We start from the raw sequence: 12,519 nt of genomic DNA on the forward strand, positions 1-12,519 counted from the left end.
ATTATTCCAAAAAATTGAGCAGGACAGAATTGTCCCCAACATGTTCTACGAAGCAAACTACCCTGATACCAAAACCAGGAAAAGACCCAACCAAGGAGAATTTCAGACCAATTTCATTAATGAATATAGATGCAAAAATTCTCAAAAAGATCCTAGCCAATAGATTACAGCCACACATTAAAAAAATCATTCATCATGATCAAATAGGTTTCATCCCAAGGATGCAAGGCTGGCTTAACATATCCAAGTCCATAAACATAATTCACCATATCAACAGAAGCAAAAACAAAGACCATACGATCCTCTCAATAGATGCAAAAAAAGCATTTAATAAAATTCAACATCCTTTTCTAATTAGAACTCTGAAGAATATAAGCATAGGTGGCACATTTCTTAAACTGATCGAAGCCATCTACAACAAACCCGCAGCTAATATTATACTGAAGGGAGTACAACTGAAAGCTTTTCTACTTAGAACTGGAACCAGACAAGGTTGTCCTCTACCACCACTACTATTTAACATAGTGCTAAAAGTTCTAGCAAATACAATCAGGCAAGAGAAGGAAATAAAGAGCATCCAAATGAGTGCAGAAGAGGTCAAACTCTCACTGTTTGCTGATGATATGATCTTATACTTAGAGAACCCCAAAGACTCAATCCCAAGACTCCTGGAAGTGATCTAAAAATACAACAATGTCTCAGGATATAAAATCAATGTCAGTACAAAATTAGTAGCATTTGTATCTGCCAATAACAAATTGTGTCTTTGAATCTAATCAAAGACACAATTCCTTTCACAGTGGCTTAAAAAAAAAATGAAATACTGGGCGGTGCCTGTGGCTCAAAGGAGTAGGGCGCCAGCCCCATATACTGGAGATGAAGGGTTCAAACCCGGCCCCAGCCAAAAACTGCAAAGAAAAAAAAAAAAAAAATATATATATATATATATATATATGCGCATAACAAAAGAGGTGAAGGACCTCTACAAAGAAAATTACAAAACCCTGAGGGAAAAAATAGCAGAAGATATTAATAAATGGAAGAACATACCATGTTTATGGCCGGGAAGAATCAACATTTTTAAAATGTCTGTACTAGCCAAAGCAATCTACAAATTTAATGCACTCCCCTTTAAAAGGCCATCATCATACTTTCAAGATTTAGAAAAAAGAATTCTTCACTTTGTATGGAACCAGAAGAAACACCATATAGCTACGGCAATTCTTAGTAATAAAAACAAGGCCTAGGGCATCAGTCTACCAGACTTTAGGCTGTACTATAAAGCTATCGTGATCAAAACAGCATGATTTTGGCACAAAAATAGAGACATAGACATCTGGAACGGAATAGAAAACCATGGGATAGAGCTAAGATCTTACAGTCACCCGATCTTTGATAAACCAAACAAAAACATACAGTGGGAGAAAGAATCCCTATTCAGTAAATGGTGCTGGGAGAACTGGATAACCACATGTAAAAGACTGAAACTGGACCCACACCTTTCTCCACTCACAAAAATTGATTGAAGATGGATAAAAGATCTAAACCTAAGGCATGAAACAATAAAAATCCTAGAAGAAAGTGTGGGGAAAACACTTGAAGATATCGTCTTGGGGAAAGATTTTACGAAGAAGAGTTCTGTGGCAATTGCAACAACAACAAAAATAAACAAATGGGACTTAATTAAACTGAATACTTCTGTACAACTAAGGAAACAACAACCAAAGCAAACAGACAACCTTCAGAATGGGGAAAGATATCTGCATATTATGAATTGGACAAAAGCTTGATAACTAGGATCTATAGAGAACTCAAATTAATCAACAAAAAAGACCCAGCAATCCTATATATCACCGGGCAAGAGAGATGAATAGAACCTTCTCTAAAGAAGACAGATGAATGGCTAACAAACATAAGAAAAAATGCTCATCATCTTTAATCATCAGAGAAATGCAGATCAGAACCACCCTGAGATATCACCTACCCCTAGTGAGAATGACCCACATCACAGTCTCAAAGCTGCAGATGTTGACGTGGGTGTGGAGAGAAGGGAAAACTTTTACACTACGGGTGGGACTGCAAATGAATACAACCTTCTTGGAAGGAAGTATGGAGAATCCTTTAAGAACTCAACTTAGACCTCCCATTTGATCGTGCAATCCCATTACTGGGCATCTACCCAGAAGAAAAAAATCCTTTTATCATAAGGACAATTGCACTAGACTATCGCAGCTCAATTCACAATTGCCAAAATGTGGAAACAGCCTAAATGCCCAGGAATGGATTAGTGTTTGAACACTTCATCTGGAATGGATTTATAAGCTGTGATACACACACACACACACACACATACACACACCATGGAATACTATTTAGCCACTAAAAAAGATGGAGACATTTCCATCTCAAACCTGTGAGCTCAGGCAATCCACCCGCCTCAGCCTCCCAGAGTGCTGGGATTACAGGCGTGAACCACGTCGCCCAGCTGAGACTTTACATTTTTGTATTAACCTGGATGGAGGTGGCACACATTCTTCTTAGTAAAGCATCACAAAAAAGGAGAAGCAAGAATCCAATGTACTTTACTCTAATATGAAGGCAGTAGATGAGCTAATACAAGGGAGGGGATAGGAAAATGAGCAAGTGGAGAGAGGAAGGAGGGAGAGGGATGGGGTCATGGTATACGGCACATCTCTTGAGGGCAGGACACAATATAATTTGTTTATCTAACAAATGCAATCATTGCAACCTTCAATGAATCCCAAACAATAAAAAATAAAAAAATGAAAGAAAAGACTTTAACTCTTGGCTGACATTCTTGTTCTCACCTAGTGCCAACATTTGCTTCCCAGATCAGGCATAAAGAAGCTCCTGTTCCCTTTTCCTGCTGCTCCTGACTGACACGCTCCCCAACGCCCTTCATTTCCGAGGAGCCTGAGGTTTGCTGGAGATCAGCCTGGCACACACCCAGGCCCTGCTTTCCTGTTAATTGGTCTTTTAGTGCCACCTCCCATCTTTCCTTGGGAAAGTGGGGTGTGCTGGGGGCTTTCCTCCCACCTTTGTCCCCAGGGTCTCTAGGCAGGAGGCAAGGACAGCTACAGTCAGGGACACTAGGCAGGTCACACAGAAGAGTAAGCCCACCCTCACCCATGGCCCAGTAGCTCAGGCTCTCACAGTACCACCACCCTGTCCTCACTCTAGGGAGAGTGTCCCCAGGGAAGCCTAGGGGTTAAGAAATGACCAACACACACTTCCCTGGTCTGCCTGCTCCTCTCCAGTCCCACAAGCTCTGTGACCTTGCCAAGCTGACTTATGTGTACATGGGGGGAAGAGGTGAAGAGCAGCAGCAGAAGGTGCCCCTGGCTCCCTGTACCTCACTCCACAGTCCTGACAAGGACAGGGGTTTGCCTAAGTGGCCACCCTCAACTTGGCCCATGCCCAGAAAGCAGTTGAGTGGGCCCATGGGACTGTTTAAGGCTGGTCACTTGGGATACACTGAACCCAGGCTGCCACCCAAGGACTACCTTCAGGTCACCAGGCTGAGCTGTGCATGTGTGTAAACTTGGGGAAGGCAAACTCACAAGGCCAAATGACTCTTCTTGGCCTACTGACTGTGGCATCAATGGTGATCAAGGAGTGCGTGGTGTAGGGTCTCTGGCCCAGGGTCTCCCTCCTTGTCCTCTGGCTCCGTTTCTCTTCCTGGCCTGGGGCAGGCTTGTAACCTGGGCTGTGGGAATGTCAACGGAAGGGAGTGGGCCCTCAGCTGCGCAGTTGGGGGGCAAGGTGCTTCCACACCCGGCCAGCCCTCTTCCTCTCTCAACCCAGGTTCAGGTGAGATGCAGCAGGCAGAGAAAGCTGCCTTCTCACAGCAGCTGCGAGGATCAGCTGGTGGGGGCTTTGGGAAGAGAAGCCTTTATCTGAGCAGACTCTGGTCTCTGCACCCAGGCAGCTGAAACCCCACTTCTGGGGAAGAGAGGACTATTCCCCTTCACAGAGCACAAGGATTTGGCTGGGGGAGACCAGGAGTGGAGGGAGGACACAGTGTGGTGGAGGGCATCGAGTGCACGTGGATTGGGAACAGAAGACCAATGTGGTGGTGTGGGAGCAACTAACTGAAAGAAGAGCATGTGTGATGAAGATGTTCAAGTTGCACGAGTTGACTCCTCTTTAGCAAAGCCTAGAACACGCCCATGCTTGTTTGGGAATGGATTCTTTCAGGGAACGTGAGAGGCAGTACAGGATGGGGACAGAGACTGGTGGCCAAAGGATAGCTGGCATCTGCTGGTCAGGTCCAGGTCCCCTCCAGGCAAGACCCATGCCCACCCTGGGACATGGAGGGGACATCACAGCCCCACTGGTGTCCCCTGAAGCAGGTAACCTTCTGCTCCTCTCAGTAAGGTAGCACTGGGCCAAGAGCAAGGTCCCGAGAGAAAAGCAAACAGGGTGGCCTCCCTGCAGGGCTGTTGCCAGGCTGCTGCCGGTCTGCACCACTGAGCCAGAGTGAGTCCAATGCTCGGAGGAGATGGCCTCAGGAAGGACCCACCCCAGACATTCAGATGGACGGTGACCCACAAGCTTTAACATGCAGTAGCTCAGTGCTCGGGATTGAACCAGGTAGATGTGGTCTCCCCGAGGCAAAGCATTCTCTCACCATCCCATTTCCTATAGTGCCAAGTTCAGCCATGAGCGCTGATAAGAACCACACCCACTACACCCTTGGTCACTAGTGCATCTGGCAGGGAGCAGCTGCTTAACAGACAGCTACTGTACGAATAAATGAGTACACAAGTAAACAGAGGAAGGGGTGAGTGAATGAACAAATAGGTCCGGGTCTGCTGCTCTCTCCTGCAGGGTGTCCAGGGCTGGTGCTGAGGGTCTGGAGCCTGCCCCTGGTGCCTGCCTGGTTCTCCCCACCACAGGGCAGCTCCCGGGCCTCTTTGTCAGAGCAACCCAGAGGGGCTACACAGAAAGAGCCTGGGGACTCCTGTTCCATCACTCCCCTTCCTCCCCCACTCAGGTTTCTCAGACAGACAGACTGACTGATGAGGTAGGGGCCGTCCCAGCTGTCTCACGGAGGTGTGAGCAGGGACGAAGAGGTGGGCTTGGCAGTCAGGAAGTTGGGGCTCAGCTCTGTCGGACTGAGCTGAGGGTGAAGTGCACAAGTCACTTCACCTCTCTGAGCCTCACTGTCCACATAGCTCAAATGGGGAAGGCAGGGAGGGCTCTGCACGGGAATGCTGAGGACTCGGCAAATCCATGCACACGAAGTGCCAAGACAGTAGTGCCTGGCACCCAGGCCACGCTCAAGCAGGGCCGCTGACCGCTGGACAGCCCCTCTTCCCGGGGTGGGGGTGGGGAGGTCGCCTGGCAGCATCTCCCTCCTGTTTACGATTATGCGTACCGAGGAGACTATGTGTGTGAGCGAGAGCACGGGGGTACATATGCCTACATGCGTGAATGTGAGTGCATGTGTATGAGCATATACACAGCACACGCAAGAGTGCACGTGTAAGTGCGAGAGTTTGTGTGCAACTAGGAGCGTGCACATGTGAGCGTAACTGTGTGTGCATATGTGTGCGTGTTGTGCACACCGGCCCACGGATGCCAGAGGGCTGCCTGGAAGGACGGTGGGAACCTGCCTTTCCCACACATTATGAGCAACTAGATTTCCTCCCAGCTCCACTCAGACCTTGAGTCACCATGATGCCCTTCCCCTCTGGCTGTGACATGGCTGTGGGAGCACCCCTCTCATGGCGTCCTGTCTGGCCCCCGGCACGGGACAGCACCAGTCCACAGAACACATGCGATGGGAATTCCTTGAACAGAGGCCCAAGGCATACAGCAGACCGGCTCGCCCAGGGAGCTGAGCCCTAGGCCTAGGAAGCCACAATGCCCTGTCACCAGTGCCTAGTAGGATGGTGGTCAGTAAATGCCCAAGGCCTGGGCCCAGTGGGTGCAACACTCCAGGACCCCACCAGGCGGAGCCACATGCCCGTCTCAAGACTAGGCCAAGCTCAGGCTTCTGGCTCCAAGAACCCACATTTCAGACCAAGTCTGTCCCAGGTCTCCTATAGCTACGCTGGAGGAAGAGCGCCCCTGGGCTGGCCCCCAGGCCAGATGGGGGGGATGCTGCTCAGAGAAGGGGGCTGGTCCCCTACACCCATCCTGCTCTTCCACCCTCCCTCCAAGTGTGTCCTGCCCCGAGGAGCAGGGGGAGGAGCTGCACAACAGCCTCATCAGGCACAGGGGATGGGGGTGGGGGGGCTGTCCCTGCCCAGATCATGTCTTCAGCACCCTAGGGCCGGGCGCCTCCCCTGGGAGGACGGCCACACTGAGGCCACACTCACCTTTCCAGCCCTGAAGACATCTCTTCACTAAACTCTGAGCTCTCACTACTGCCTGGAAAAGGAACACAGGTCAATGAGCACGGCACCCTCCTGGGAGGGGGGTCTGTTCTCTCAGGTCACAGGGCCCAGGCCCTGGGCCCACAGCAGTGCTGAGGCAGCACTTCCTGACTCTGGCGACCCTTCCATGCGACTCCAGCCTATGCTGCTGCTATTTCTAACTCTGCTCTCTGAGAGTCAAAAGAACCACCCTGTCCCACTATACCTTGAAATTAGGGAGAACAGTGGTCCTCACTGCAGAGTGAGGAGGACCACAGAAGGTATGTGCACACACAGCCTCTTATGCAGGGCTTCCAGCCCCAAACAAAAAGACATTGGAGTTTCCTGACTTGAGGTGCTGAGAACCAAGCAACCTTGCAATCTCTCGCCTGGGCAATGAACTGATTTCTGTCTCAGGCGTAGCAAGGCCTGGGCTCAGGCACAGCTCAGAAAGTTTCCTGGATGACAAACAGCTGTTCTGCTGCCCAGCTGCACCGGCATTTCCCTGAGGGTGTTCCTCAGAACCCTGATCCCATCAGATACTCCAAGGAAAAGGGCTCCATGACCAGAGAATGTGGGAACTGGCAGACTCTCAGGCCTTCTTGGAGGATTCATATTGCCCCTCAGCACAGCAAAGCCTCGGGGAAGAAACCTGCCCCCTTTGCTTAACCTAGCCTTCTCTGTCATATGGAACCAGCAGGCCTCCTCCAAAGCACACCTGTGAATCCTGGCTGCATCTGCCTGAGCAGACCCGGAACTTGCTTGTCACAGACCTCCAGGGGATGGAAGACAGCTGCCCCCTGGACTGCTACTGCCTACTGGCCTCACTTCACAAGGCTATGGGGTACAATTCCTGCCTGTTCTCTGCTCCCTGCCTCCCTGTCCCACCTCCTGGGCCCTCTACCCTACAGACCTCACCAAACTCCCAGCTCAGCAACTGTCCTACCACCATCCCTGGAGGACTCCTCTTTAAGGAGAACACACAGACACACAGACTGCAGGGACACAGGCACACTGAAAGGCACAGCCACCAGAGAGTGACACTGGTTTGATGGCAGGAAGGACAGGGTGGTGCCCACCTGCCCTCAGCTACCCTGGGCGCTGCGAGGGGATGATCTGTGAGCATAGCACAATGCTAGCCTTAGCCCTAACATCAATTTCTCCCCATCCCAGTCTCAGCAGCACAATTTCTGTCCCTTCCACTGATATAAGCACCATGTCTGGTGACATCATTTCATCCCTGAGAATAAATTCTTCATACTTCCTACTTCTGGCTTCTCAATGTGAAGACAAGTACACAGATGAGAACATGGTGGCCCACCCAGTTGCCATCCCCAGGCAGCATCCCCCTGCCTTGCCCTGCAGGGCCCTGGGGACAGAAGCCCCACTGTGGCAGCAGTTTCGGGAGCTGCCTACCAATGGGCAGCTGGTCCCAGGCATGTGTCTGGCTGCTTCTTTCACCTGCTGGCCACACTTGGGGCCATTAGCAGAATGAAGACAAACCCAGGGTTCTCCAAGAAGGCTGTAAGGCTCAGAGGAGAAGGCTTCCCTAGCTTGGGTGATTCCTGCAGGGGGTGGGGGCCCCTGGGTTCTCCACTGGGCGTGGCACAGTGACACGGAGACAGACACGGAGCACACGCTGGGCCTGTGGCCCACCCGCCTGTTGTGTGCGGGCTGGAGACGCTTACCTAGGGAGAGTCCATTGGTGACAGCAGAGGAGGTGAGGGTGAGGCCCCTGCGGGGGCTGCGGGACTCTAGGACACTGTCGTCCAGTAGGTGTCTCGCTTTCTCCGATGGGAATGTCGCACTTTTACTCTCAACTACACTCAACTGACACATCATACTGGAAAACGGAAAGGAAGAAAGAAGGCAAAGCTCCTTATCTATGGAGAAGGAGAGATTACACCTGCCTGGGATCCTGAGCGGATGGCACAGCTGCAGGGAAAAGGCCTCCACCCAGAGCCATGATGCTTTACCCTCTCCCGGCGTGAACTTGGGCAAGTCACCTCCTTTTTCTGAACCTCAGTTTCTCCATCCTTCAAATGGGGGCTAACAACACACCCTGCCTGCTTTCCTGGAGCATTATGAGGATTACGAGGCTTGAGTGGGCAGACAGCGCCCGTGAGTGATGAGGCCAGCATGTCTGGTTCTGGAGTCAACACACCTGGTTCAGGTCCATGCTCCAGTGCTTCCTCACCATGGCAAGGGACTTTACCTTGTTGAACCTCATTGACTCATTCTTAAAGTATGCATGACCACAGTCCCCAGAGGCCTGCCTGGGGACTCAGAGCATCTAGCACGGAGGTGGTGCTGGGCCTTAGAGAGCAGCCCCATCTCCAGCCTGTGAGCTCCTCCATGGCCAGCCTGGACTGGAGTGAGGTTCGTGCCTTAGTAGAAGGAAAGATGGGAAGGAGGAAGAATGGGAGGAGGGAGGGAGGGATGGATCCGTCTGCTCAGAAGCCTGTACCCAATGCCTAGGGGTAGCCGTGCCAAGGACCCAGACATGTCCCCCAGCTGTGGGCCCCACAGGGCTGGGTGAGTCAGCAGGTCCACTGCTCTGTGGGCAGGTGCCATGAGATACCCTAACAGTGCCTTGTATCATGGTCACTGGTGTCCGTTGGACTTGGGTGCTCCATTGCGAGCCACAAATTGGTCTCAGGCCAATTCTTAGGAACGCCACTGTTAGGTCCCTGCCCTTCCCTGTGCTCTTCCTCCACGAGCACCTGCCGGTAGTGCCTGTTGACGATATGTAGAATATGTAGATGGTGCCGCCCAGGTACCCCTCACTTTGTCCTGAGCCCACACCAGCCTCAGGAAAGCCCACTGGCCAGGGCTCCCAACAGCTGCCGCAGCCATTCCCAGAACGGGGGAGGTGAGAGACCCAGTCTGCAAGTGTTCCCCAGCATCATGCCCGTGCCCTTGCATGGGCCAGTCTGAAGCCTTGGGAGGGCTTGCTTGGTCACCCACTTGTTGCCCAGGCTGTGGCTCTTCCTGTGTCTGGGGACAGGAGGTGTGGGGAGGCTGCCAGCAACAGATGCATCAGGACAGGTGGGCCTCCGGCTGAACCTCATAGAACTGGAGCCAGCAGATGGGCCTGTAAACAGAGCAGAGAGAGCAATGACTGGGGCTCTGGGGCTGGGGGTGGAGGCTCAGAGGTGGTGCCCAGGCTTGGGGTAAAATGCCTGGCCTGGCTGTCCAAGGTGGTCCCATGGCTTCCCACTCCTTTCCAACATAGTAATTAACTCCCAAGGCTGACAACCAACAGTGAGGATGGCCAGTGTCTTGCTGTGCCCGGTGCCCATTGGCCGAGCAGCCCCACTAGTCCTAGGGAGAGTGCTGGGGGTGAATGTGGGGGTCAGCAGGCTGGCCCCGTTTCCCCACAGTGTGACTTATTCAAGGCCACCCAGCTAGTGAGTGACTTCAAAGTGCACCTTCTGGCTCCAAGTCTATGTCCTTACCTTGAGCCTTTGCAACAACCACTTTCTGGTCTCTGCTCACTCATTCAATAAGGGTCTGAGCAGAGGATGGGCTGAGCAAGAACACAGCTAGGAAAACAGGGTCTAGACGCCAGGTTTGCCACCTACTAGCTGGGGGCCTTGGCCAGGCTACTTATTCCTTGATCCTCAGTTTTCTATCTGAAAAGCAGGAATAATCCAACTCATTCTGCAGGTGGCTGGGAGAAGTTAAGCGATCAGATTAATTCATTAATTAATTTATTTATTTTGAGACAGACTTTTGCTCTGCTGCCCCAGCCGGAGTGCAGAGGCATCAGCCTACCTCATAGCAACCCTCAATTCTTGGGCTCAAGTGATTTTCCTAACTCAGCCTCCTGAGTAGCTGGGACTAAAGGGTGCACTATCACCTGGTTCATTTTTTCTATTTTTAGTAGAGATGGGGGTCTCACTAAGTTGCCTGGGTTGGTCTCAAAATCCTGACCTCAACCAGTCTTCCTGCTTCAGCCTCCCAGAGTGTTGGGATTGCAGGTGTGAGCCATTGCACCTGGCCTCATATTTGTTTTATTATGGTGGTTATTACCATGTCCTTCTCAATCCAGTCTTGAGGCTAACAGGAGGTCATCAGAGTCAGGGAGTTAGGGGCCACAAACCCCACTGAGCAGGATACACACTAACCAAAGCAAAATCCTCAGTGCTATCTGGGGAATGTAGCCCTGAGCACTGTGGCGTCTTTAGTTTCTGTGGCTTGGGAAGGGAGGTGACCACAGATGGTAGCCTAGACCTGGCTATCTGGGCCAGACACTAGGGCCTCCACAAAGGGGCTCAGCCACTTCCTGGAGAGCACATCAGATGTGAGGCACATCAAGGAGGCCACTATGTGGCCACACTGGGGACCTTTCCTGGGTGGCTGTAAAGCCGAGGCCTATCCAGAGCTCCAGATCCACCACTCGGAGATCCTACAGACTTACAAGTGGCCTGAGTTCCAGGTCCTCAGTTCCAGGTCCAGGTTGGACCAGTTCCAGGTCCTCGGATCATTCTTATTTATTTATGTTTTATTAAATCATAGTTATATACATTAATGCATTTATGGGGTACAATGTGCTGATTTTATATACAATTTGGAATGCTTACATCAAATTAGTTAACATAGCAGTTAACTCACTTTCTTAATTATTGTGTTAAGACATTTACACTTTTTTTAATGTCCCCAGATAATGACCCATGTCCCCAGCCTGTGCCCTGTGGGAAGCCCAGCCCTCTTCTGGCATTTTGGAGGAGTCAGGAGGCAGGGTGCCTGTATCAGCTCCAGTTCTGAATTCCTGCTGCAGGCTCAGTGCTCACTTCCATGGCCATCTTTCCTCTGCTACTCTGTGCTCCCTCCAGATGCCACTCCGTACAGGTGCCTGAGCCTTCCCAGGGTCCCCAGGGTCCTCTGCCAGTCCCTCCATTAGGCATTGGCCAACTTTCTCATTGTTTCCCTCAACCACATCCCCAGATATCGCCTTTCTCCTCAGGCCTCTGCACTCCGCACCAGCAACTCCTAGACCCTGCCCTTGTAAATGCCGCCACTCTCCATTTTGGCAAGAGAATGGGTTGTCAGGCTTGTTCACTGCCACCCTTGCAATGGCCTCACACACCTCCAGTCACACTGGCCTTCCTGCCAGGCCTAGGAGTTGGGGACTCCTCCGTTCAGAGCCCATGTTTCCTCTCGGGCCCTACCTGCCTCCTCAGAATTCACTGCCTTGATTTGCCTCCTCTTTCTGGCTCCTTCCCCAGCCTCTGGGGTGCTCTGACCTCTCCTGTTCTGCAAGCTGAGGGCCTTCCCCAGCTCTTCTCCAGCCAGTCATGCTTCCTCAAATGCAGGTCTGCACCCCCTTTGTGCTCATGAAGCCACTTAGGTCTGACTTCTGTATCTAATGACCACTGACCTTTCTGGCAAACTAGTGAACACCCACCTGCCTCCTCCCCAGAGCCCTTGGCACTCGTGCTAAGGACCACTCATCAATGCTGTCCTTCCTGGCCAGCTGCAATGCCACACTCTCCCGCTTCTCCCTTCAAATCACTGTCACCCTGTCTCCTCCTCTGTGAGGTCCTTGTCCTCTGACAACCCCTCCCGCTGGAGCTGCCTGGATCCTGGTTTTGATATGATCCAATGTGCTAAGGATGCTAAGTCTTTACTACAGTCTTACAATCCTCTTTTCCATGCCGAGACCCACATAATCAATCTCTCAGCATGACTCCTCCTGACCTTTCCTGAGATGCCCCAAGTTTGGCACGGCCACGCTGAACTCAGCAGGTCACTCAGCCACTTGGCCTGGGACAGGGGTTGTCCTTGGGTCCTCCCAGACGGTGACCTGCCTTTTCTCTTCTCACATCCCCTTCTCACTTGCTGTCTCACTTGCTGTGCACAGTCAGTGAGGCCTCCGAGTCTTGCACACCTCCTCACTGCCCATCTGTCTTGTCACTGACCGGCCTGGGCCCCCACACTTTATCTTCTTCCTGCTTCCAGTCTGATCTTCTAACATCTAACCCCCCCAACCAGCTTCATGAGTAAAGGTGACCACATCATCTCCTTGCTTGAAACTGTCCATGACGTGGTGTCTGCAGTTCTGCCTAACCTGCCATTTATGGTGATCTTAGGAACAAGAGACAAAGCAGCCAAGACAATTCTGAAAAAGAAG

General features: G+C 51.6%; 1 protein-coding gene across 22 annotated transcripts in view; it reads right to left on the minus strand.

Annotated features, from left to right (window-relative positions):
* RALGPS1 (Ral GEF with PH domain and SH3 binding motif 1) overlaps nt 1-12,519 on the minus strand; it is a 300,534-nt gene that overhangs the window by 24,060 nt on the left and 263,955 nt on the right. For 15 of the 22 annotated variants that reach the window (XM_053562132.1, XM_053562113.1, XM_053562098.1 and 12 more), the window contains 3 exons: nt 9,351-9,477; nt 8,072-8,226; nt 6,348-6,399 (listed from right to left, as the gene is read on the minus strand). In XM_053562132.1, the coding sequence (XP_053418107.1) occupies nt 6,348-6,399; nt 8,072-8,226; nt 9,351-9,477 (334 nt within the window). Of the gene's footprint in view, nt 1-3,581; nt 3,728-6,347; nt 6,400-8,071; nt 8,227-9,350; nt 9,478-12,519 lie in introns of all 22 variants that reach the window. The other 7 variants (XM_053562197.1, XM_053562204.1, XM_053562188.1 and 4 more) reach the window with 2 other exon arrangements.

Source organism: Nycticebus coucang, chromosome 2, assembly GCF_027406575.1.
Source record: "Nycticebus coucang isolate mNycCou1 chromosome 2, mNycCou1.pri, whole genome shotgun sequence".
NCBI lineage: Eukaryota > Metazoa > Chordata > Mammalia > Primates > Lorisidae > Nycticebus > Nycticebus coucang.